Genomic DNA, 27,309 nt, shown 5'->3' with positions numbered 1-27,309 from the left:
TAACAGTAATATTTGGGTACAGTATTGTTTTTGGAAGCATTCACCGTAATATCGTATGAACGTTTACTTCACCGCATCATCGTATGAATGATGCGAGAAGAGATTAACGGGTTTTAATGTTAGCGATTTACGTACTCGGCGCTTTCTCTCTCTAAATTACGGCTTGAATGAGGGGGGAGGGGTATGACTACACTCACAAAATTAATATCTTACTAGGAATTTTATATAACAAAAGTTATATATATATAACTGTTACGCTTTGTGTTGTTTGTTGTAAACAAACAACACAAAGCGTAAATTTCCTGTTGTTTGTTGTAAACAAACAACAGGAAATTTGGCGTTTACAAAAAAAATGGCGCGGAAGGGGAAATCGGCCGCGGCCGTGTTTGATCGTCACCCGAGTTTGTGTTCGTGACCAGATTCAAAAATTTTGTGAATTTTTTTGGTCGTAACCTGATTTGGTCGTAGTCAGATGCGTTCGTGACCAGAGGTTCTACTGTATATCTGAACCGGTCCCACCTGTGCTCGCTCCCCTTCACCAACCCGCACTGACCAGCGTGGTGAACTATGGTCAAACAACCCACACGACCTGAAAAGCATTGGGATAAACTCCCGTGTATAACGAGCAGATCTGGATCAACGACTAACGACCCTTGCCCTCATCCTCCCCGTCCGCTTCACGCGACCAGACTCTTCTTCCTCCCCCGCCCCGTGAGTTGTGTCTGTGGCTCTGAGTAGGGTGAGTCTGCTGTAGCGTGTGTTGAGTTTGTTGTCCTTCCGCCGCACCTCCGATTAGCACGGTTGGCTACGTACGGTGCGGAAGAAGTTCAACATACATAAGAGACAGATAATTACAAGAGAGACAGTCCAAGCGCAATTTTATTTTATTTTATAATCTCATTGTGGACCCTGGTTTGGGACGATTCCTCAATCCGCTGGTGGGTGGAATTGGTGCAACCCTTCATAATTACTGTACGCCACAGTGGCAGCTTCGCCGCTCATTAATTTGAAAAGACGTTCCTCGGCCAAGTACTGACCCCCGCGTTATTCTGAGCGACCTCTTTGTTAACCCAACAAAAAAAACGACCCTCGGCAGCAAGCACAAGCCTCTCCGCTGTGCGCGTCGCGATGCTGCGTCACGTCCTATTAATTTTACCGCATGCCAGATTTCTTTGATATGTCGTCGTCGTTGATGTGGTGGGGTTTTTTTTTTATTCGCTGTCCCGCCGTGAATGTCAGAGCCGCACGGTTTCCCAGCCAGGGACCATCGCTGATCCTCCCCACGCCAGCTGAGGGAACCCTGAGAATCGCGAGAGACCTACTTTACGCCTCACTGCTATTTAATTGCCCAACCGTTGAGTCTCCCACGTTAATCCTTTTACATTTTCATCGGCCGTGCCACTGAATTAAAGCCAAACGTGGAGAGACATATTTCTGTGAATACACACGACGTGCGTATATCGTTTTGTCTCGTCTATGTAGCAAATTCAAACTTGGCAAGGCTGTCAAATTTGATGTGAAGTGAATAAAGCTTCCAAATCAATAATTGAGCCGAGCTCTTCCGCGCGTGGGAACGATTTACATTTGAATTTCGCTGGCATTGTGTGGAGCTGCCAAGGGTATCCACGAAGCCTACTGAGGGTACACATCATATGCCTTAATCCCCTCGTAAATAAACTTATGAAGTGTGGGGGGTGTCATACGCCTTCCCCTCCCTTTCCACACTAATCCCACACTACTCTTTGTTTTTTTCGGTAAAGTCACGTAGGTAAAAATTTAAATAAATTGAATCACGACGTTTCGGAGGCAACACAAGCTTCCATCTTCAGGTGGAACCGTCACAGCAAAATGACTGCATCACTTGATACAGCAAAATTGCTGTATCACTTGACACAGCAAAATTACTGTATCACTTGCTGTGACGGTTCCACCTGAAGACGGAAGCTTGTGTTGCCTCCGAAACGTCGTGATTTAATTTATTTAAATTTTTTACCTACGTGACTTTACCGAAAAAACTAAAGAGTATGAATCCTTGCAGTCACGAAAACTTCAAATCTACAATTAATCCCACACTCACACTAGGGGCTTAATTTCTCACTCGATTCTCCGGAACGCTTCTAGGCTGGCTTGGAGTAGGGATGATCGGCATGAGGCACTACGACGAGAGTACAATCCTAAAATCAACAATCCTACATCCTTTCGATTTAAAGCTTTCGTGACTGCAGGGATTCATATTCTTAGTTCTTACGGTAAAGTCACGTAGAAGGGAAATAATTGTTTTATATGTTTATTATTTTATTATATCCCTTCTACGTGACTTTACCAGAAGAACCAAGAATATGAATCCTACATCCACCTAATCACACGAACGCGTTAGAACAGAATAAGGCGAGAGGGATGTGTCGAGCCAAAAGTAAGTCTTGGAACATCCACGGCATACCGCTTACAGACCCACCACAACATCCAGTTTCCATTCTCTCCTTGACGTTTTATCACCAATTGACGAGTGGATTTGGAGGGGGGGGTGTCCGATGTAAGTTTGTTCGGGAGATCAAGGGTGGCACAATCGGGTTTTTTTACAATCGGGTTTAATTGTCTTTTTATATTAAACCCGATCATCTGAGATTGGGAGAAATCCGGTTTAATTGGTTCTAATTGCAGAACCGCACTTCTCAACGATGGGCTTCATCCATTCCAAGCTAAGGAACTCACTGGCACCCACGATTGTGGAGGAGAAGCTCGTGTTCATCACGACCAACCTGCCCGCCGCATTCTACGCTAGCAGCACCAACGAGGAAGCAGCCTAAGCCGATCAGAGTTACGTATTCATTAAACCAGGTTTTAACTCCCCGAAATCGGGTTTAATTGTATTAAATAAAAAACCCGATGCCTGCCGCTGGAAAAAAAAAATCGGTTTTTCATCCATGCGAGAGGTCAGCGGCTCGCGTTGGCACAAGACGACCCACCACGACCCCACGTGCCACACAGGAGAGGGCCTTGGGACCCGAGACCGACGGATGAGTGGCGCTGCCAGGTAGCCGGCCCCCTCACTTGGTAACAACAACAACAACCACCAACTCGCCAGCCAAGCCAAGCCGCTTAGTGGCTTTGTGACGTGGTAATGTGGTCGCGTCGTGGTGCAAAAGTGGGGGTGATGCCGGATCTGAGTGCGTGTGGGTGGGTGGGGGTGTGCTAGACGAGGGTTAGAGAGAGTGTGAGTGTGTGTGTGGGGGGGTAGAGGAGGAGGAGGAGGCGTGTGTGGGAAGTAAGAACACGTCTGTCCGAGTTCAAATCCGCTTGGCGAAGCCGGGCAGCCGTGCGTGAAACGGTATATATTGTCAACGTAACCTCCTCGTCATCCTCCTCCTCGTTCGTTGCTTTTAATTGGTACATGTTTCGTGTGTTTGAGAGTGAAGTTGCGATTTAATTGGCGATTAGATTCCAGTGGATTGCTGTTGCTGCTGCTGTTGTTGTTGTAGTAGTTGTTGTTGTAGTTCGTGGTCGTTATTTTGGCGTTGAGGGCGACAGTAGCGGCCGCTCGCGATCCGCGCGGCGTCCCCACCACCACCACCCGCGTCTCGCTCGCAGAGTTTGTGGGTGGGTGGCGGAGTGTGTGTGTGTGGGTGTTGGGGTGTGTGTGGTGTGTTTGTGTGGGTTGCGGAGTGTGTGTAGCGGTGTGGGTGGCGGGAGGTGTGTGGGTGGTGTGTGAGTGGGTGGCGGGGTGTGTGGGTGTGTAGGTGTGGTGTGTGTATAGCGGGGGTGTCTGGGTGGGTGTGTGTGTAGCGGTGTGTGTGTGTAGCGGTGTAGGTGTGTGTGTGTAGACGTGTGTGTAGCGGTGTGGATGGTGTGTAGGTGTGTGTGTAGCGGTGTAGGTGTGAAGAGGGTGTGTGTGCAGAGGTGTGTGTGTAGCGGTGTAGGTGTGTGTAGCGGTGTAAGTGTGTGTAGAGGTGTGTGTGTAGCGGTGTAGGTGTGTGTGTGGGGTGTGTAGGTGTGTGGGTGGCGGGGTGTGTATGTGTGGTGTGTGTAGGTGTATGTGTGTAGCGGTGTAGGTGTGTGTGTAGAGGTGTGTGTAGCGGTGTAGGTGTGTGTGTAGAGGTGTGTGATGGGTCTTGTGCGAGTTCTCCCTGCGCGGCGAGCGTGGCGAGGCGGCGGCCATGGGGAGCAGGAGGTGCCCCCCCCCCCACCCCGTCGCACTGTACGTGTGCTGGCAGAACCTCGTCCCTGCTCCCCACCACCTCCTCACCCACCTCCTCACCCACCACCTCCTCCACCTCCTCGTCCACATCCTCGTCCACCTCCTCCTCACCCACCTCGTCCACCACCTCACCCACCTCCTCACCCACCTCCACCTCGTCACCCACCACCTCACCCGCCACCTCCTCACCCTCCTCGTCCACATCCTCCACCTCGTCCACCTCCACCTCGTCCACCACCTCCTCCACCTCCTCACCCTCCTCCACCTCCTCACCCACCACCACCTCCTCGTCCACATCCTCCACCTCTTCGTCCACCTCCGCGTCCTCCTCCGCCTCCTCACCCACCTCGTCCACCACCTCACCCACCTCACCCACCACCACCTCGTCACCCACCACCTCACCCACCACCTCCACCACCTCCTCACCCACCTCCACCTCGTCACCCACCTCCACCTCCTCACCCACCTCGTCACCCACCACCTCACCCACCACCTCACCCACCACCTCACCCACCACCACCTCCTCACCCACCACCTCGTCACCCACCACCACCTCGTCACCCACCACCTCCACCACCTCGTCACCCACCGCCACCTCGTCGACAACGTCTCCGCTCCCACCGTGGGACGCGCTGCCCCGGCAGAATCCTTCCCCGTGGATCTCGATCCGCATTCCGGTTACGTCTCTCCTTTAGTTCACTTCCCCCGCCCGCCCGCCTTTGTCTTTCTTCATCATGTCACTGTTATTGTTGTTGTTGTTCTCGTCATTGCTTTAACCTCCTAACGGATCGCGCCGTCACTGAGTTGTTGTTAGACGCTGGGTGCCGCTGCCATTCGCTCCCGTGTCGGATTCGCACGAGGAGGAGGCCCGTGGGATGCTGCTGCGGTGATGTTAGAGAGGCAGCTGCTGCTCCTATCCCATCACCACCATCATCACTATCATCCCATCACCATCATCACCACCACCATCACTACCATCACCATCATCACTATCACCACCACCATCATCACCATCATCATCACCACCACCATCATCATCACCACCATCATCACCATCATCATCACCACCACCACAACAATCATCGCCACCCAAGCAGCCTGCGTGTTGCTGCTGTCTCAGCCTCTTGCGTGCGTAAAGCACCGATTATTTAATGCTCAAGTCGTCTTCTTCTTGCAGTCATTATTTATCGTTCTGGGTGGAGGAGGAGTGGGGGTTGTAGCAGTGTGATCGCAGTGTATCCTGGTGTCGGTTCAAATATGCGTCCTGCTGGTGTGTTATTAGTACAGTGCGGTGTTTATGGAGGCCTTGGTGGTGTCTTGGTGGTGCAGTGGATTTGGTGCAGGGGCCTCTCTCAAGGCGCTGCCTGCGTCTTAATTACTCTGTGAAGCTGACCGGGGTGGGTGGAGGAGGAGATGATGGTAGTGGGAGAGTTGCTGCTACATCACTTATTCTCAAAAGCAATCTCCTCCTCCGTTACTTCCCCACCCTCCCCAAAAAAATATAAACTGCTCGGACGGGACCGCGGATCAAATGACTCGACTCGGTTTGTTGCGGGGAGAGTTGATGTGGATGGAGGGAAAGGGAGTTCGTGGGTGAGTGGGTGGGTGGCTTTTGGGGAGGGATGTGGCTGCCCCCGTGGTTTGATCTCACGGAGTGGGTGGGTTGGTGGGTGGGAGGATGGGCGGGCAGAGGAGTTGATGGGTGGGTGGGTTGGTGGGTGGGCGGGCAGATACGTTGGTGGGTGGATTAAAGGGTTGGTGGGTGGGTAGGCGGGCAGATGGGTTGGTGGGTGGGTTGAAGGGTTGGTGGGTGGGCGGGCAGATGAGTTGGTGGGTGGGTTGAAGGGTTGGTGGGTTGGTGGGTGGGTTGGTGGGTGGGTGGGTTGAAGGGTTGGTGGGTGGGTGGGTTAAAGGGTTGGTGGGTGGGTGGGTTAAAGGGTTGGTGGGTGGGTGGGTTAAAGGGTTGGTGGGTGGGTGGGTTAAAGGGTTGGTGGGTGGGTGGGTTAAAGGGTTGGTGGGTGGGTGGGTTAAAGGGTTGGTGGGTGGGTGGGTTAAAGGGTTGGTGGGTGGGTGGGTTAAAGGGTTGGTGGGTGGGTGGGTTAAAGGGTTGGTGGGTGGGTGGGTTAAAGGGTTGGTGGGTGGGTGGGTGGGTTAAAGGGTTGGTGGGTGGGTGGGTGGGTTAAAGGGTTGGTGGGTGGGTGGGCGGGCAGATGGGTTGGTGGGTGGGTTGAAGGGTTGATGGGTGGGCGGGCAGATGAGTTGGTGGGTTGGTTAGTGGGTGGGTTGGTGGATGGGCGGGCAGATGGGTTGGTGGATGGGCGGGCAGATGAGTTGGTGGGTGGATGGGCGGGCAGATGAGTTGGTGGGTGGGTGAGCGGGTTTGTGTGGGGGGCTGGGTCGTGTTTGGTTTGCTCGGGGGGGGGGGTCGGAAGAACGGACTCGTCCAGGGAGGGAGTGGGTGTTTGTGTGCGTGTGTAAAACAAAAGGCACACATGGAGGAGGGAAAGGCCGTGTGACACACACGCACAGAGAGAGAGGTAGACGAAAGAGATGGACGAGGATGGCGTGGGGCTGATGTGGCACGGCACGGACATGGAGTTCGCTAACTTTGAGCTGGGACGTTTCACGACCGCCTTTCGATCTCCCACCACGAGTCCGTGAGTTCGTCCTCCCGAGACGCTACTCCCACCCCGTGTGTGTGTGTGATGGAAATCTAGCAGCAGCAGCGGCCTCTGTAGAAGTGGAATGTTTGTTGGGCAAGTGAGGGAGGCATGGCTTTTCCCCGCTGCCTTTTGTTCGGAATGTTGTGACGGTCCCCGGCCTAAATGTATTTATAGCAAAGCTTGAAGCGGGCTTTCGTTGTCGTTTTCCTACACGTCTTAATCGGTTTTGGTTTGCGTTCCATCCCAAGCTGTTCAGTGCTGTATGATGCCTTTGCACAAGCAGATGTTGTTTGGGTGGCTTTTACAGTCATCTCCCGTGTGCATAGTGCAGCACCTCGACTCAAAGAGCGATGCAAACACAAGCTCGCGGTTGCTGTTTTACTGCTTGCTGCACGCCGTCGTCTTTAACAACCAGGGTCATTTCAGGTGGTGCCCCATTCATGCTGCAGACATGAATCACGTGCAGTATTTTTCATCTGTACGCCTGCTTTCATATTTTTTGTAGCTTGTGATTATCGCTGCTGTGTACGTTCTTGCCTTGTGCATTGCATAACATTGGGGTTCTCCACGCTTGTCTTATCCGTGGGTAATTGTACTACATTGACACCAACAGCATTGTTTGCATAAATTGCATTGCTAATGACACAATTACACAATTATAATTGAGCCCGGGTGTTTGTGATGCGTTGTTTGAATGGCAGGCCAGGGCTAAAGAGGGAAAGCTCTCCTAGGTTCACAATTAGGTTTAGTGGCACGTAAAGAGAACGGTGCCAATTCGTTACTAGTGCAGCACACCAGTGTGTCGGAGAGCAAATCCACAACATTTACAATCTGCACTAAGATTGTAAATGTCGGAGAGCAAATCCACAACATTTACAATCTGCACTAAGATTGTAAATGTCGGAGAGCAAATCCACAACATTTACAATTTGCACCAAGATAGTGAATGCCGGAGAGCAAATCTACAACATTTACAATCTGCACTAAGATTGTAAATGTTGGAGAGCAAATCCACAACATGTGCAATCTGCACGTGACAAACCTTACTAATTGGCTGTGTCGTGTGGTGGCGGGTTTAACGACACATTTATATTTACGCGATCTAGCTAAAAAAAACCCTCAATGATGCCTCCACAAACTCGGCCCAACACAGCCGAGCCGGTTTCTGACAAAAGCCGATGGCGTGGACCTTTTGAGAATTTCTGTTTTTAACTCGTTCCTAATCTGCTAAGTGATCAGTAAATAAAAGGCTTATTGAGCAGTGGTGTTTATTTTAACTGAACAAACGAGAAGATGCCCGGGCTCTCGTCTGCGATGGCTTGGGGCATCATTTGTAACCTATGAAGGCTGAGAGCAAAGGTCCTCTTACACCCAATCGTAACCTTGTAACACGATTTATGTTCCTGGGTAGTGTTATTTCTAATTGCTTATGCCTGAAAATTATAGAAAATGGCTAATATTACCCCACAAACTTTGCTTTTGTGACCAAGACTTTATGTGGAGGAATGACACAAATGCACACCACGTTTTCTCATTAATTATGGGTACATTTCAAAACATCACTGTCCTGGTCGCAAAAGCAAAGTTTGTGGGGAATAATAGCCATTTTCTGTACTTTTGAGGCATAAGCAATTAGGAAATAACACTTACTACCCTGGAACAAAATAAATAAATTTGTTCCACAGTGTTATTAATGGAGTGGATGATTAACTTTGCTTTTGTGTCGTGGTCACAAGCAAAGTTTGTGGGGAATAATAGCCATTTTCTGTAATTTTTGAGGCATAAGCAATTGGAAAATAGGATTTACTACCCAGGAACAAAAAAAATATGTTTTTGTTACACAGTATAACCATCATTCATTGGGCTCTTGTAGCATGCGAATTAGTTTGAGCTCTCTCTCTCTTTATCTATTCTTGTTTGTGCGTCGATGCGTTTGCAACTGGGCTTTGATGCTGTTGTTTCATATCCTCCACGTTGCTCCACGGATTGGCGCACTTGCTCCAACTATGCTTAACGCTGTTGCTATACATTGAAAACTCATTCCTTTATCCACTGCAGTTTGTGCTCAGTGTTGTTGTTGCACCCCCACACGTGCATACATGGCAATAATGATGAGTGTACAGTGCAGTACTGCACGTGAGATTTTTCACTGAAATTTACATATCTGTATTTATTTTTTATAAAAGTGTACCAGTATGTCGTATTACCTTGCTCTGTTGAAGTGACTTGACCTTTTGAAAAGTAAACCTCACCGACCTTCCACTCCGTTTCACTGTAGAAACATTGCTGTTCAAATGTTGTTAGGAGTTGTGTTGATTGATGGGTTGTAAATTGATGGTGGCGTTCACATAGACTTCGTAAATGTAACTGTCGTAAACCGGATGTAATGTTTCCCAAACTTGAAATCATAGTTCTTTCCTGATATTTAAATATACATTAATTCAATACTCAATTGAATGTTTCACAAATGTAAAAAGTATGGGCGGAGTAACTAACGCACACTTGCTCCATTATAATAATAATTCAAATGTATAATGCGCATTCCATCTTAGTATCCACAATGTGCAATTCATGGAAAGCAGGAAACAAAAACAGAACCAGGGCCAACCGACCAAGCTAGAGAGAGAATGCCACTTTAAAGAGATGGGTTTTTAAAGCAGGCTTAAATATATCTACCGACTCCGATTGCCTGATTTCAAGTGGGCAAGGCGTTCCAACATAACTTGGGTGCCACGCTAACAAAAGCCCGATCACCAAAAGAGCACAACCTCGACCCTGGGAGTGCTGAGCAGTTGGAGATGCGAAGATCTTAAGGACCTTGATGGAATATATAAATGTATTAGTTCCTGAAAGCAATGTGGGCTGAGCCATTTTAAAGCCTGTTAGGTTAATAGCAGTATCTTAAAATCCACTCGGAATTTGACGGGTAGCCAAGGAAGGGATAAGAGGCCCGGTGTAATGTGCTCACGCAGTGGTGTACGTGGTGTAAGCACTCTAGCAAGCTGCATTCTGAACAAGCTGGAGTCTGCCCATTACTTTGCTCAATATCCCAACCAGTGATAGTCGAGTCGGGATAACACAAAAGCATGGACCAGTCTCTCCAAGTCAGCAGGTGACAGGAAGTGATGCGTTATGGCAAGGTTTAGTCGGTGGAAATATGACATTTTAACCACCTTAGATATATGTGCCTCAAAGGATAATGACTGGTGAAACTGAACCCCGAGGTTTCTCACCTCCTGTGAATGAGATGACGCTCTCTGTGATCTCCATTCTGAGTACCTCTTCCGTGGGGTGTTGAATAGTTGCACAACTCCATGACTCTGAACGGACATTGCAGACAATTTCGAGATGTGGGTTTCTCATGAGTTTTGATTGGATTACACATCGGGCAAAGTGTATGCCGTTCAGGGTGTGTGGCGCATTTCTTGATAAGGGAGAAATGCTCGCAAAATGCTATCTGGTGACAACTGCCTTGACATGCACACTGGGATGTGAGGGCGTATTCGGTTTTGTGTACACGTGTCAAGCAATTGACACGCTCCATAAATAAGCCCCACATTGTATTCCAAAGTGGCACGTAACATTATTGGGCTTTGTCAGCAAAGGGGGCAGTACAGCAACCTCTATTGTAACTGTACTGTGCTCTCCGCCTTAACCAAACCCATTCTAACCAGTGTGGTGAAGTATGATCATCTAATCTTGACAACTCGTACCATATGGGAAGACCCTCGCTCTAGCAGTGGATTGACAAAAGGGCTGTACAGTTACACATGTATTATTAGGGTGATTTAAAAGATTTTCACACAAGTTGCTTAAGTTCCGGATTGGCCCAGCGGGGTGGGGGATCTATGCGATTTAGGCTTCGACAACAGCTGGCGTGACTGGGGGACGGTGGACACTGAAGGCATTCCCAGTAGAGCAATCGTTAAAGACGCCACCAAGGTGCCGGCCGTAAATCCTCGTGATGGCTGTGCGCTATTAAACGGACCACACGCGTAAATGTTGTTGTGCTGCCAACGCCTTTAAAGTGGAAATCGTCAAACGCGCTTTAAAAAAAGTCACAAGTTCTCACGAGATGGACCGTCTCGGTCAAAAAAAAAATCTCTGCACAATGTAACTAGTATTAAACATAAACTGATTGGAAAAGGTACAGCCCAGCAATTCCTCACTCCACTCCACTGCTGGTGGAAGTGCCGTGGCTACAGTGCTAGAAATACCTCCTCTGGAGAGGGCGTTATTGGTCTACTCTTACACACTGACCAGACATCTTGGAAGAACATTAGCTGATACCGGAGCCGAAAAACATGCCTGGGATGCCTCCTAAATGTACGTAATGCCCTCGCCCCTGAAGTAACGAGATTTGCCAAATAATGTTTTGCTTGGGAAACCCAAAAAGTCGCTGCTAAGCCGCTGAGTTGGCTAGCTAAATGTTGGCAGGTTTATCGTTGGTCTGTGCAAGCTATTTTAGCTGCTGGGTACTATAGTTGTCCTCTTGTTCATGCATTCTTTTGGAGTGAAATTTTTTTATGGGTGGACATGAGAATGTATCGTATGTATCGTATGTATACGTTTTCCTGCGCTATGCATTGTTGCACGTCGTCCAGTGACATGCCCTGGAGCCTTTGTGTGGGTGACAAAACCCGTGGCGTGGACAGTAACTTAATATCGCCTGCTCAGCGTGACTTGTATTTGTGCGTCTTTACGATGTAGCACAGTTGTCGCGGCCGCTGATTTAGTGAGACCACTGCACGGGTTGCATGTGTGAAGCTCTGTGCCTGAAATGGTTGCTGGGTTAAGAAGAAAAAAAAATGTCAACTTAAATAAACTTTTGTTAATTACTGTGTTTGTAATTGCAAGGGTGTGTGAAGTTTAATGTTCACAATTTACATGCACAGCCCTTTTCTATTCTATTCATATAGGATTTAAATAGCTCCCTTTTGCCAGCCCACTGCTGGAAGAGGGTCTCGCAGGTCATGGTGGATTTTACTGTGCTTCACCGCACTGGTCAGTGTGCGTTGTTGAAAGCGGGGAGCATATACATACGGTACAACAATGCATTATGGTGCACTGCCCTCTGCTGCCCACCATCCAGACACTGTCCAGGCTTATCCTAACTCGGCTTACGAAATCTGGATAATTGAATCCGTGTGTAGACCGTTTAATTATGGATTTACCAACCCACACTGTCCAGTACTCTTAGGCATTGCTTAATAACACACCCACAACCCACACGGCATGGGAGAGCCTTCATCAACAATGCACAGGATATATATTCTGTAAATATATTAGATGGGGGAGCGGTGCTGTCACAGTGGTTGGTGCACTCTGGAATTAAGTAACAAATTCACAAATGCATGGTGCCAGAAGATAACGTGTGAAATGCTGCTGGTTGAAAACAAAAACAAAACGGCTGGGGGTTGACACCGGCCGGTTCAGCGCAGCGAGCATCGGTGACCTACAACGGGGAGCGCTAGAGTCACAACGTGGCGCGCTAGCGTCGGACCGCGTGTTGAGCGACGCGTGCCGTGCGCGGCGTGCAGGGTGCGCTGGCTCCAGGATGTGAGCGGCAACAAGCAGCATTTGGACAGTGCCATGGGCAGCCTGCGCTCCTGGCTCGCCTGCATGGAGGCCACGCTGGCGCAGCCCATCGTCTACCACGACTTCGAGGCGACCGAGATCCAGCTGAAGCTGGCGCAGCAGCAGGTACGTGCTCGGCAACGGGAGCCGGCGGCGATGGCACGGCTGACCTCTCGGCGCCGCACGTTCGTTCTCCTGCTCGGAGATTCGATCGCTCTTGCCGATTCGCAGCGAGCGCCGGCTATTACACACAGTGTAACACAGTACAGCCACGCAGATGATTCTCATCATTGAAAATACGAGTTGGCAGCCCGTCATTTGGACGGGGTGACGCGACGCTCGCGTGACCCTCACTTGACCCCCCTCGTCAGACATTAACTCGCCTAGCACCACTCACTAGCAACTCACCTGACACTCACAATTCAGCTTGTCTAATACTCACCTGACCCTTTGCCCCTCATCAACTCACCTGACACAAGTCATCAACCATGTGTCCCTTCACCACTCTCCGTTGTGTGATTTTTTTAAATGGGGTTGCGGGGCTCACGTCACACGCCTGGCTATAATTTCAAATGGTTGAGCCTATTGGCAGCCCTGGAATCGTGAAGCCAACTTATCAAGTCAGCGGTCAACGTCTTAAAACAAATTGACTTGTATTATGAGCTTTCATTTCATTCCTCATTAAATCATAATGTTGGCGTGGTCTTGGAGTTTTGTGGAAAATAGGAAAGTATGACTCCGTACTCGTGTACTCCAGGGTAAATCAGCAGCCATCAATGGTTGGTGCTGAGCCAGTGGTGGAATTTTGGCAGACAACGCCTCCGTACAGATGACCGTTGTTGACTTTCCAGAAAGTGGCGATTATTATCATTGTCCCCCACAGGGATTACGATAATAATCGTAAGGCTGGTGGTGGTCACTGCATTTATTATAAGGGTGGTGATGATAATGACAATGATAATTATCATGATGGTGGTAAGGGGGATGATGATGACTAAGGTTGATTAATGCTCATGACAGTGATGATCATTACAGCAATGTTGATCATGGTAAGAACGGTGTGATGATGATGATCATTATAATGACGATGGTGGTGGCCTGATTCGACCCCTGACCATGCGTTGAACTTGCTTTTCTGCTGATCGTGAGACACAATGCACCCTGCCCACAGTGCCATATGATCGGATTTCATACAAAATTGACTCACATAGAGCTAGTCCACTGGGCACCACCCTGAACTAACAGTGGAAAATGAAGCCGGCTGTAAATAAGTGACATCATCTCCCAAACACAACACCACCACCACCAGCACCTGCACACGCATATGCACTTCGTGCCCTGCGTATGCCGGCCAGGCAAACATGAAGTATCCAAAGGGCACACAGGTGTGCAACTGCTGATTGCCATTTTATGGTCACCGTTTGCTACCTCTTGGGAGGAAAAAATATTCTGGTGGTGGTGGCTATGCACGTAGCAATGTGGAAGCAGCAAGGGTTGGTGGATTGCGCAAAAGTTGTGAAGCTCCCTTCCCGAGGGCGTCGAGGAGGTGCCCGTACTGTGACTCACCAGGAGAAGGCAGCACAGCGTGTGGCCTAGTTGCCATCCGTTTCCGTCTGTACGGGGATAGTGTTTCCCCCCTTGCACGTGTGGGTTGCCTCTGGCTGTTCCGGTTTCTTCCCACTCGTGTAAACACTCACGAATTTATTGTCAAAAAATATCTCAAGTAAAAACCCAATGCAGCAGCAGGATCCCTCCTGAAAACGAGTCCTACAAATCAGCGTGGCTCTCCTGGATCATTAAGTAAATTAATCATTCAATAGAACATTGTCTACGCCACCATCATTATCATCAGCTTCAGCCATGGCCAATCCACTGCTAGATGAAAAGCTGCCACCAACTCTCACAATCTTGCAATGTAACAATCTGCCTAACGCCGCCACATGAACCGATTTAATCACTCAATCTCCTCTATGGACGTCATCTCTGGCACGTTCTATTGCTAGGCTGCCACTGTTATTATTGGAGTGCAGCTCATGACAGTCAGACACAGTAGTTGCAAACATGTCTATAAACAAACATCTGGTGGGCTAACTTTATTCAGTACTCAAAATAACTCTTAACCAACAAATCTACGAATCACACCAAGACAAAAAAATCCCACTCAGCACTGGTATACTTCAGATGCGTTTTTAAGACCTCAATCACTAGATTGAGGTCTCTAACCTAACATTCACTGGCAATGCAAACCCACCCCAGTTAAGCTGAGAAACACAGTAGGTGTTGTTTCTCTGCTCTGTTGCAAAAATAAGCCAAGCAAATCAGGACCCTTTAAGATGGTCCATTGTATTCTTTCTTGAGAGGGATTGAAGACACACCCATTCGACATGCTTGCATTCCTGCAAGAGGCCTTACATTCAGTCATTCCATGGCCAAGTTTCCAAAATCACTCTGACCAGCATCCAAACCGCCTCTCAAAGCAGCAGCCTTGCCAATGCAAACCCAAAACACCAGTCCAAACCACCCCACCATGAAATAAAGCCACCGTTGCAGCCTCTTGGATGTGGCCGTGCTGATATATTTGATAAACTTTCACGGGGTGGCGTATTTTATAATGGACAGATTACGATTTTTAAGAGCATCGAAAGGCTGCGAGAATTGTGTAGATTAGTATTTTTAAAGGAAAGGTGTAAACCAATGGAAGGAAAACAAACAGGTTGTGTCGGGGAGTGGGTGGGGCTGACAGAGGGTGGGACAGGGTGAGAGACAACGAGCCCAGCGTGGCACAAGCTCGCTCACCCGTTGGCTCGTTCGATTGCGCTGGGGCGTAGTCGAGACATAGTCGAATGCCACGGCGCGGATGGAGGGAGGAAGTAAGGGGGTGGCGATGTGGAGGGGGTTGGGCGTGGGAGCCAACCTGCACCTGTATCCACGTGAACAGTATCCCTAGCAGCCGGCTTTGCTCGCTATTCCAACCGCCCAGAGGAGGGAGAGTGGTAGATCGAGCGAGAGAAAGAGAGGGGGGCGCACAGACGTTCCCGAGTGTGGATGTGACAAGACTGGCGATTCTGCGTTGGGATGAAATTAATTGTGGATACGGCCGTGCGACGACATGGTGCCTGGAGCGTACTTTGACTTGAGTGCATCGTAGCTTCGGGGCAAGTTGGGATTCGCCTGCAGGTACGGTAGTGAGATGTTGCCTCTGTTTGCTTACGCTGTACGGTAATTGTTGTGTGTGTGTTTTTAATGCGGGCTGTATGTATGCGTGTGGTGGCAGGTAATGGATGCCCCTTTGTACTGGATGCATGGTAAATTGGTCGTAGTAATAATAATAACTATGATGTCATGGAAAAAGGGGCACTGAGATGCTTGCTCTGTGTAATAGCTAACATCTCCAAGACATTAACAGTATTCTGTGAAAGTCATTAGACGTGTTGAAAAACAGAATAACTTAAACGTACAATCAGAAATCAAGCAGCAGAGTGGCTCACAATTGTAAGGTTTCCAGTTAAAAGCCCGGTTGGGGGTCAACTCAGTCCATCATAATCTAGGATTTAAGCTTTCGTGACTGGAGACATTATACTCATTATTTTTTTCGGTAAAGTCACGTATGTAGAAATAAAATGAAATTAAAAAAAATTAAATTAATAAAATTTAATTAAAGTCCATCATCTCTCCGGGGCCAATATGAATACCACTTTGCGGGCAAGTTAAAAGTGGTTGTCCTATGGATAGGTTCACCCCGGCATCATAATGTGGAATTTCCACCACTGGCCTAGGGCTGCATAACGTAGATGAGCACTGCCTCAATGCTCATTCGGAATCCCTTCTAACCTTTTTTTTCTGACAAGCAGAAAAGCAATCTCAGTGCAGATCAAAATGAAGTGTCGAATTCTGACTGCCGTAAAGTTTGCATATATAGCAAAGTTAATGCTTATTTACGGCCTCTCAAAGTCCCTTATGACGGCTGCACGTTGGATAGTAAACAGTTTGAAGTGGGTTTTTTCCTCTCCCCGAATCGCCCCGCCTGTGCGTGACGCTGGTCACGTCCGTCACGCAAGCGTGGGCTTGGCGCCTTGACACTCGTTCGGTCAGCGAGGAGTGAGCTTTTAGCATTGGGGCTCGAGTGAACTTCGCCTGTGGTGTGCACACGGTCTTGTTAGGGAGTGTACTGTCCCGGCACGATTTACAAGGGAGGCGTTAGAAAAACATATGAAACGCAACATCAAAAAACCCCGCAAATTCCCGTCAACTGAAATGCATAAACAGGGGTCTTTTAAATGCATATTTAAAATCTATAAATCATTCATGCGTCGTTTTTTGAAAGGCGAGTCTCGATAGATGAAAGGTGTGTTTGTGCGTAATTATATTCGGCACCTTTTAAATAATGGAAGACTTGTGAAGCGCGTCGAGATTTATTTGTCTTGCCGAGGGATGGGATTGCATGAAGGCGAATCGCTTTGCTAGTCAGTTACCACGTAATAGCGGGACCCCCAACCCTCTACTCACAATGAGACACCCAAGCTCTTTAAGCCGGCAAGAAGGAAAATGGGACCTTTCTCTATTGAGCTGCCGAAACAGGTGCACCATTGCCTCCAGAGCGTGTTTGTGCAATCACGCACAGGGATTCTTTTGTGAGGTGGTATTTGATTTGGTCCCACTGCAATGCGATCTTATTACTCTTGTGGCCTGCACACGCTTACATAAGGGCCACTGTCGCATCGCAAATCTGTGCAGTCCTCTTTCAAACTGTACCCCGTTTCGAACTGTCCCCAGTGGATTCAAGAGCGTAAACAACGGGCAGCAAGTGATGTGTGAAATACAGCCGAGGTTCCTGCTCAAGGGACTTTCTCTTCCCCGAACTATAATCCACACGGACTGAAATGTTGCTGTTAGGCTATTAAGCCTTGTCTAGCGGTACTATAGGTCTTTTTTCGCAAGTGGTTTCCCTCGTCTCTGTGTTCCCACATGACGGTGAACAGTTTCCATCGTTTAGAATGCCAGTCTTAGTTTTTTTGCCATTTCCTCCTAATTAATTGATCTTGTGATGCAATTCCGATATTGAGATTGGAATGTTGATAGAAAAAAGGAAAACAAATGCAGATTCACATTTGGGATCTCAGCGGTGCTGGCTCAGGGATTTTACACTGTTAGACTTCAGAGGCATCCGACCACCTCTGCTTCTCTTAACTAAATATTTTTTTGTTGTCGTAAACATCTGGTGTTGACTAGAAGTTGGTGCCCAGGAGGAGGGATGGGGTTGTGCGGCTCGTCTCGCTGGTCCGATCTCTCTCCGTCTGTCTCCCGCAGGAGCTGCAGAAAGACATTGAGGAGCACAGCGCCAGCGTGTCGTCGGTTCTGGGCGCGTGCGGGGCCCTGCTGCAGGATTGCGACGCGTGCGCCGGCAAGGCAGAGAGCGACGGTCTGTCGCAGGCGACGCGCGGCCTCGAGCGGCGCTGGAGGAACATCTGCGCCACAGCCATGGAGCGTCGGCTCAGGTGGGGCTTCCGTTCGTCCTGCGCCAACCCCTGAGTTTGGGAAGAGCAGTCACAAAGTATGAAGTGCTGCCGACTCGCGATTATTTGGTATTTGGGGTAATAGGGCGGAGGGACTGCACAGATAAAACAAAAATGTAGATAATGCCAAATCTATTTAAATCGAGATGTACTTTTTTGTTGTTGCAAAACTAGCACTGCCCGTGCATTTGCGTGGGATACACATTTGGGGTGGGGGTAGGAGGGGGCGTAACGTCAGTGTGATGTCGGAACCCAGCTCGACGCTGTTGGATGCAGTGGCGTCATTGTGCAGATGTGGGTGGTGACATCAGCACCGTGCACTTGCCTGCCCATGCGCCAGCAAAACTTTTTTTAATTTAGTATGACATTTCACCTGGATAATCACTTGAGATGGAATATCTTATTTGCACAACATCAATCGATACTTAACATATTTTATTTCGTGCCTATGTGAAATAAGAGTGACGACGTAGAATACATCATCTGTTTTTATTGTATTTTTAAAGTTATCTATTTACTTGCCGACGTGTTTGCAGTCATTTAGGCTCTGAGTCACATCGACTGTGAATCATCTAATAATAATTAAACCAGCATGCGTAAAGATTTAGTTTTTAAAAAAGTCCACGTGGACGGACTTGTAAACCCACTTCTTATACTGCCATCTTGGCAACTCAGTTTTTACAAATCTGTGATCCACTAACCTTTTGCCTGCAAAGTGCTGCTTCTCCTGAGAACCTTCCGAAATTTCAAAGCCCATTAATTCCGAGCACTTTACATTGTGGCACTTTTTTCTGGTGAAGTGGGGCACAATTTGGAAAGTTTTTACAAGCAAATAAAAGTGAAATGTTGGCAACGGCACCGCCATTGAGCCTCGCTATAACAGCATCGTGTTGTGCGAACCGTGTCCGGACCGTTTTAATTAATGCCGTGTTCACGACTGCACACATTGCTGTTTTGGCCACAGAGGGGTAACGGAGCTGCTGGGCACAGCGTGTACCTGGCCGTGTTGTTAATCGGGGCCGCGATGGAGTGTAGTCGCAGATCACAAAGAGGAACGAAAGCTGAGCTCTCTCACCATTCAGGTTTACCTTGGAGGCACGAGCAATGCTTCAAGGGATCATTGCTGCTATGTTACATCCAGTTGTGTCACAACCGGTTGCCACACATGCCAATACGATGCCGCTTGAGGTTTTTTCGACGATGCCACCGTTTTGTGTTTCTTAAGATGGACTCAACGCCTGTAGTGTTTTCTTATGATAATGTACAGCTCTTTGTCAGTCCACTGCTGGATGAAGCCCCCTTCCACATGGCGTGTCGGTGGTGGGGGTTGTTTGACCAGACGACCCAAAGGCTGGTCGCTGTGAGTTGTGGGAAAAAGGCGTCGTGGGGGTGGTGGGTGTCCAGGACGGTTCAGATATTGCCCGCCACTGATGTTGGCCGAGACCAGGAATTCAACTCTGTTCACCAGGTTCTTAGCGCAGCGCATTAACCAATGTGTCACCACTCCACTCTTAATGTTTTATTGCTTGTGGTATTTTAATGGCTGAAGCGTACGCTATCTATCACGTTTAACAAAAACATTGAGAACCGAATGTGCTTGAAAAGACATCGTAAATAAAATATATTATTTCCGTATTTGCAAAAATTCTAGAATCAATTTCGTAATATAGTTTATTGTGATGGGCAGTAGGGGGCAGTGCAACTAAAGCTACTTTTGCGCTGCATATGCCACCAGTGCTGTTCATATTCCCCAACCATATCGACCAGCAGGGTGATCTATGGTCAAATAGCACGACCACACAGCATGGGGAGGCCCTCATTCAGTATTGGATTGACAAATGGGCTGTATGTGCACATAGCTGTTTAAATTGTGCATTTGAATTGATGCCAGCATATCATGACCCACTCCTGCGAATGACGGTCAGAGTTTCTTTAACATCCGTTTTACTGCAGTCCGTGCCTTTTTAGTGGAAATGCCATCTTTGCACAGCAGGGGTAATTGAACCGTCACTTAGTCACATATTAACTTTAAGATGTTTTTTGTTCATGTTTTTGTTTTTTGTTTGTTGCGGTTGCACCCGATTCACAGGGCTATGCCTAATAAATGAACTTGAACTCGAATGCAAATGGTCCTGTTGGTGAGATAGCAGAGTACTTTACTGGACAAAGAGGTGGCCTCTGCCAGCTGCCACACCACCTGATAGGGGGCCGTGGGGGGCAGGGTCCAGCGAGTCGTCGTACTCTAGCGCAGCCACTTGCGCCTGCGCAATGCGGAGCGCGCCTCTCTTCGTCGAGTGCCCTCTCCTCGAGGGCTCTCGCCTACCGGCTCGCTCACTCCCTCGTTCACTCGCTACAACTGTAGCGAGGAGGAGGCGGCGGCGGCGCCGATCGTGAAGCGCGCGGACCCATGCCGGGGCCAAAAATTGAAATGATATGCCGAAAATCGAGGTGATTTTAATTACAATGCTTTTACAATACAATTTGGATTAATTTAGCGTCTAAATACAGCTGCATCTCAATATGGTGTGCAAAACAGAGTTACGTGCGCTTGTAGATGGTAATCTATACAAAGATATTCTAGAGAATAGACCGTCAGTGACTCTAGCTGCTATATATGGACATTTCTGTAAATTTTTGGTAACTTGCCAAGTCACCTTTTAATTAGTTTTTGGAGTCTTTGATCACCCCCTTGGATGGAGGTGCTGTGGGTATATGGTACCTGCTGCCCCCTGGTGCTCACTCGTGTGCCATATCGGGTGCGTGCCCCGTTACCCGTGCCCGCTGGCAGGATTGAGGACACGTGGCGGCTATGGCAGAAGTTCCGGGAGGACCACACGCGGTTGGAGGAATGGCTGGTGGAGCTGGAGCGCACGGCCGCCTCGCCGAACTCCTCCTTGGTGCTGTACACGCAGGCCAAGGAGGAGCTCAAACGCTTTGAGGTGCCGCCCCCCCCCCCTTCAACCGTGGGCGCTCGTGAGCACTCGTCACTCTACAAGCACGGATTTTACACCGCACACGGTCATCAATACTCGACGCACGACAGCCGCAGACATTCAACTGGTTGTATTTCAATGTTTCAACAGTGGTGGTCATAGGAAGGAGGGGCATTATAAGTACAGTCAAAGTCAAATGTTTCCTGAGTGCATTGGGCGGCGTTTATTGCTCTTGATAAAGAGGGCAGCAGTTGCGATGGCACCGCTGATGAGTTTATAAGCGACGCCGCCAGCGTCAGCATTGCCGGCGATCACGATAAAGCCGGTGCTGATGCCCGATGTCCCCTGCCTGCGATCACCACCACCCCCGCTACCACACCCCACCCCATCCAGGGCATCCAGCGGCAGGTGCATGAGAGCCTGACGCAGCTGGAGCTCGTCAACAAGCAGTACCGACGGCTGGCGCGCGAGAACCGCACGGACGCGACGTGCTGCCTGCGTCGCATGGTGCTCAGCTGCAACCAGCGCTGGGATGATCTCCAGCGCCGCGTCGCCGCCATCCTGCGCCGCCTCAAAGTGAGGGCACGCCAAGACGCGGACCGCACGGTCGCGTCGCTCGCTTCTGGTCCCGGGCTGAGATACGGCCCTTGGGCAAGGCCAGCCCCGAGCACACAACCACGGCGGCTGCTCGTGGGTTGTTGTTTTTGCATCTTGTTGGAATCGGTATGCGCTTTATTTTTGTAAAAAGTGTGAGAGAAGAGGGGAGCACGATGAAGGCGTTTCACTCCGAATGACACTCACGGGCCTTGTGGTCTGCTGCATGTGCTTCTTTTTCCCTCGAGTTCTCTGAGATGTGCTCTCCCAATACCTTCTTCCTGTCTCCCTGCCCCGACACCACGCCCGGTCAGCACTTTGTGAGCCAGCGCGATGAGTTTGAGACGACGCGCGAGAGCCTGGTGGTGTGGCTCACCCAGATGGACCTGCAGCTCACCAACCTCGAGCACTTCTCCGAGTTCGACCGCGAGGTCAAGCTGCGCCAGCTGCGGGTGAGACGCCTGCACTGTCCATCATCTGATCACGTTTCCTTGAATCAGCCGTCCGGTAGGATCGTCTTGATTTCCGCCTTTTGGCGTCTGTCTTTTTTTTACGCTTTACAGCGAAGGTTGAAAGTGCTTATGCGCTAGCCCTGCCCATTTATCTGTCATCAGCAGGGTTCGCGATAACTCTCATAAAGAGAATCCATTATATATTACATTTGAGTGAGTTTTGTTGCAGTTCGGGACTTAGCTGATATAAAACTTAACTGATATAAAATGTATCAAAGGGTTGCCCATCACAGTACAAAAATCCATTACAAATAGATTAGCTTTTTCTGCCAAGGCGATGGCATCGTGCTTAATGCTCCTGCCTCATTTCTCCATGACTTCATTGGGTGTGACGTCATCTTCGCGACGTCGCGTATCACGCGCCGTGTGACAACATCTCGTTGTGCGGCTTGGAAAGCGTTACACGGTCCGTGCGCGTGCACGATGTTCCATCCTTGTTTGCGATTGTCACGGCCCGCAGGCCTACCAGCAGGAAATCGAGCTGAACACGGCACGCATTGAGGAGCTCATCACTCACGCTGAGGAGCTGATCCAGAAGAGCGAGCCGCTGGATGCCGCCGTCATCGAGGAGGAGCTGGAGCAGCTGCGGCGAGATTGGCAGGACGTGTTCGCGCGCGTCGAGCGATATCTCACTCGCATCCACGGCCTCCTGGTGAGCGATGCTCTCTCTCGTCGACACGGGCGGGCGGCCAGGCCAGACTTGTACCCCGCAGTCGCGGTCTGGGTTCATTCAGGAGTGCAGTGTGAGGTCCACCGCTGTCCGTACGTCAGACAACACTGGATATACAGATCAGCCACAGCACCCTGGGGCTACTTTGTGGACAGCAGAGGGCAAGCAGAATCTGTATGGTTGTATACCATGCTCCTAAATTTGTGCTCAGTGCATTCACCAATCAGGAATAGTAAAACACGAACTCTCGCATGGATGGCCTCTCATGGCTCGCAGACCTCAACATTGGCGTTTAGCTCCTGAACATATTTTACATATGCAAGGGTTAGTATAGAACCAACCTACCCTGAGCAGCATGGTGGAGTATGGTCAAGTAATCCCCATGACCTGCACGGTATTGGGGCAGGCCCTTATCCAGCGGTGGATTACCAAAAGGGCTGTTCATGTACAAAACCACCGCTTGATAGATAGACCATCCGTACACCCATCAAACACTCGATATGTGCAGACATCATATATGTACACCAGCCACAAGCCACCCACATATATAAGCTGTCAAGTACCAGCCACGTAGTCAGAGTCATGTCAAAGTGTCTCCCTGTTAATTGCTCTTGTTAATCCTGATCTAGTGGTGGATATTCCACATTCCTTTAATGGGGACCTTTCTCTTTACCACAATACATGTGCACGGACATCCGTGCTTGTATCGTCACATGCATGCTTGAGGTTAAATTGCATGCGGTGATGGTGTCCATTGTCACCTAAAAAACACTGCCGATGAAGGCAAGGCCGAGACCAGCTGAACTCTCCTTCTCTTCCCTCGTTATATTTCAACTACTCGCGCACGGAGAGCGATGGTGAGAGATGAAGAGCTGGAAGTGGGATTGGATTCGATCCGATGGGAGTTTTAGCTATGCACCTGCTCTTGGGCAATGAACTTGTGAATACAAACTTAAGCAAAAGGGGACGACTGCTGAGAGGCGTGCGCATTGAACTGAACACCGCGCCGCCACCGCACGGGGCCTCTGAATTGTGTGCAGGTGGTGGTGACGGACGATGACGACGATCAGTCGGACGCCGAGACGGAGCCGGAGGAGCTGGACGGGGTTCCGCCGAGCGTCGACGGCATGAGCGTCGGCGTTGCGAACGCCCCGATCGTGGGCTCGGTGGGCGATCCGTGCCTCTTGCGGCCCTCTGCCACGCGCAACGCAGCGCTCGCCCACCCTTCGGGACGAGACACGCCAGCCAGCCTCGAGTGGGACTACCAATTTGACATCACCCGCATGGAGGGGGCACCTGAGAGAGGGGAGGAAGACGACGATGACGGGGGATACGATGACGCTGATGGCACTCTTACCGGTACGTGGGGTCAAAGGTCGGTCAGGTGCCAGGGGTCAAAGGTCGGTCAGGTGCCAGGGGTCAAAGGTCGGTCAGGTGCCAGGGGTCAAAGGTCGGTCAGGTGCCAGGGGTCAATGGCGATAGAAGACCCTCTGTTTCTTCACAATACTTCCTTAACCACCAAATTGTTGAATGTTGAAACCCAGGTCTCTGTTAAAATACATTGATCTCATTGAATATATGATTACAAGTATGTAAATGTATGCGCATGTCCATGTTGTACTCCTCGGTTTTGGGTATGAACATGAAAACTCTTAATTGTTTAACGAAGCACTTCACCAAAGTCTAAAGATTAATTATGATGTGATTTGTCTAACAAGCAAGCCTTATGAATCTCAGCACTTTTTCTCAGGGAAACCTTGCATTGAAATTATTTGATTCATTTCTTTTTAAGGAGTGATTTCCACGTAGGAGGAACCAAAACACTCGGAGGAAACCCATGCATATGGGGTGGTAGCACTCAAAAATACAAGCAGATGGATTTATGAACCTACTTTCCTCCAAAGCACCTGATTACAGCCATGCACCACTACGCCCTGCTCCTGTGACATCACTTTTTCTAGTAAAATTTTCCTCGGTTACAGAAAATACATTCATAATAATTATCTGCTTAATGTTTACATGGAACGAGCTGAGCCACACGTTTCAGCTCTTCGTGCACTGCAACATCGCAACGTTGGAAAGTGCAAACCGTTGACATTTTATACATTATCCCTGGGAACGTCAGTCATCACAGACAAACCCGTTGAAGTGAAATCGCATGCCGTTTTATCACCGTTTAACAAATGCACACCACTCCAAGGCTGTCGACCCCTGGACAAACCTTCAGGCTGGTACCAGTCGCGCAGCCTCGTCCCCCAGACTCACACACAGCCTTGTGCTGGGCAGGGCTGCAGGCTGTGTTGACAGCCCAGGATGTGAAATTGTGCGGGTTTTGTCCTTTCAGATATAGCTGTCACTGAGACTCATGAGGCCTTCATCGCTCAGACAGAAAGTGTCCTCAGGACATCAAGGGGTATGATGCAAGGCACAGCGGGCGTTGCGCTCTGCATGCTCATTGCCAACCACCACTACTCGCCCCCGCGTCCCCCCCCGGCACCAGGAAAGCGCTTTCCATCCAGCCTCGTGCCTGGCTAGGCAGGTCGGATGGAAATATGCCCGGCAACCTGGCTTCCTAATTCCCATGCTGTGTGGCATCTCATTTCAGAATAACCCCTTGCAGTTTTATAATGCAACTTTACGCACGGCCTGTTTACCAGTCACTAATTTCTGCCTCTGTGGGGTTACTGCAGCTGTTTGTCAACCACGGTCATCGCTGCTTTTAACGTTGGTTGTCGGTAATCATCGCTGTTCATTAACATCCACTGCCGACGTTACCCTTCGCTCATGCTTAACTGCATCATCGTCTTCGTGATCCATACTGTGAGCTCCAAAGTGGGATAAACTAAATGTGCGATATCAAACGTCTGCTCACAACTGGTAACGTAATGTCAAGGTAATCCTGAGAATGACAATGTCAGAATACTGCATTTTATAGATTGGATGATAATGTAAAATGGCAAACGTATTATCTATAATGAAAGCAGATATCAATTTATATCGGAATTTTTATAGTTTTGGGATCCATAAAATGAGTGTCTGTTTAAAATGCATGCGTTGTGGTGTTCTTAATTTTCTTTGTTCTGGGGAGCTATATTAATCTGCCCACAATTTATGATAAATGCTGACATGGCCAACAGCATGCATGAGAACATTTAAAACAATTTTCAATTTCTTAAACTAATTTCTTACACATGTATATGTTTTCAATACAGCATGTCAGCATTATTAACATTGACCATAGGTCGACCTTAATTTGTTCAGTTGCGTGAGTTCAGCCAAATTACGAAACGTGAACGGACTTCCATTTAACCATGTTGACGTCTACTGTGCTGTGTGGGGGTGCCTGCGCACGACTTGCCGATTCTGCTGCTGACGGTGATGGTGACAATGTCAGTGACGATGTCGGGGACGGTGATGGTGACGATGCTTCTGAATTAATGGCAGATGGAAACGGCAACGTCCTTGAGCTCCAGCTGCAGCAGCTGAACATGGCATTGGAGGCCACGCGCTACCACCTGCAGCAGACGGAGCACTTCCTGAGCCGGCGCACCCCAACGGGACCGGACCTGGATGGAACCTACGCGCAATACGTGAGTCCGGGGACCCGAGGGCATACCTGAGTCACTACCTCTCGATAGAACACCGCGGTCATCATATTAGGGGGGTATCGACAATAATACAGTTGGGATTTACATACCAAACTAAATGTGACCGCATCTCAAGATGCTCTGCAAAAAAAAAGTGAGCATGGTTATTTTTTTTAAGGCAGTCTGTAATGGTTGCATTTACAAACTGCTTCTCGTTTCTTCCCTTGTGGCACATGCATAATGTATTCGTGCTACACAACAAGTCCTAAACATGTGTGAAAAGTAAATGATCAGTTATTATAAACACGATTTCAATGCATGTATTTTGGTTCCCAATATTATTTTGCTTTAATTGGCGTAATTGTTTAAATCGTAGAATTAACTACCCACCGAGTAAGATCTCACAAAGCAACTGTGACACAACACATTTTCAGAAATAAAAAAATGTTCATCGAATTCTGCCGTGATGCTCCTCGGTCAGTTTTTGATGAGCAGTCGGATTCATTGCTTGGACAGCTCGAATGCACTGCGAACGCTCTTAACTTACCGCATCATAGCCTCATCCTCTCTTCATGCCGGCCCCAGGGGAATGAAGCATTATTTGAACCCGCAGTCTTTTATGTGTGAGCCGCTCCACCTGCCACTGGCCTACCTGGCTGGTGCACTCTTGAGTTTAATCGTCACGAAGATTTTACTCATCACACTCGTATAACGACTGCTTGAATTCTAAAACCCTGAACCGTGGTGCTACGTGAGGACTGATAAACAGGAATTCCTTGTGTGGCAATTGTGTAGTGCATGGGAACGGTGTGGTGCATGAGAATTGTGTGAACGAGCGGAGTGCCTACCTGCCGCATGGTCTCGCAGATGCAGCTTCTGACCGAGTGCCAGAGCAGCGTTGAGCGCGTGCGCTGCATGGGCGAGGCCTTGATGGAAGGCCAAGAAGACGGCAGCCACTCCACGGGCTTGCAGCAGCAGCTGTCCGGTACGCAATGTCGTAGTTGTTGAGTGTGAGCAGGTGGTGCATCTACACCAGGACCCCATGGGTTGGACTACGAAGAGGGA

At 49.1% G+C, this 27,309-nt stretch overlaps 1 protein-coding gene across 5 annotated transcripts in view; it reads left to right on the top strand.

Annotated features, from left to right (window-relative positions):
* Positions 1-27,309, top strand: part of LOC144937182 (nesprin-1-like) — a 95,951-nt gene that overhangs the window by 59,156 nt on the left and 9,486 nt on the right. For 4 of the 5 annotated variants that reach the window (XM_078864497.1, XM_078864501.1, XM_078864498.1 and 1 more), the window contains 10 exons: positions 12,399-12,561; positions 17,743-17,930; positions 20,737-20,887; positions 21,275-21,457; positions 21,790-21,927; positions 22,448-22,639; positions 23,698-24,016; positions 25,002-25,070; positions 26,102-26,247; positions 27,112-27,229. In XM_078864497.1, coding sequence (XP_078720623.1) covers positions 12,399-12,561; positions 17,743-17,930; positions 20,737-20,887; positions 21,275-21,457; positions 21,790-21,927; positions 22,448-22,639; positions 23,698-24,016; positions 25,002-25,070; positions 26,102-26,247; positions 27,112-27,229 — 1,667 coding nt within the window. The remainder of the gene's footprint in view (positions 1-12,398; positions 12,562-17,742; positions 17,931-20,736; positions 20,888-21,274; positions 21,458-21,789; positions 21,928-22,447; positions 22,640-23,697; positions 24,017-25,001; positions 25,071-26,101; positions 26,248-27,111; positions 27,230-27,309) is intronic. The other variant, XM_078864499.1, reaches the window with a different exon arrangement.

Source organism: Lampetra fluviatilis, chromosome 18 (assembly GCF_964198595.1).
Source record: "Lampetra fluviatilis chromosome 18, kcLamFluv1.1, whole genome shotgun sequence".
Taxonomy (NCBI): domain Eukaryota; kingdom Metazoa; phylum Chordata; class Hyperoartia; order Petromyzontiformes; family Petromyzontidae; genus Lampetra; species Lampetra fluviatilis.
Note: the sequence above shows the minus strand (reverse complement) of the source record. Positions and strands in the feature narration are given on the sequence as shown.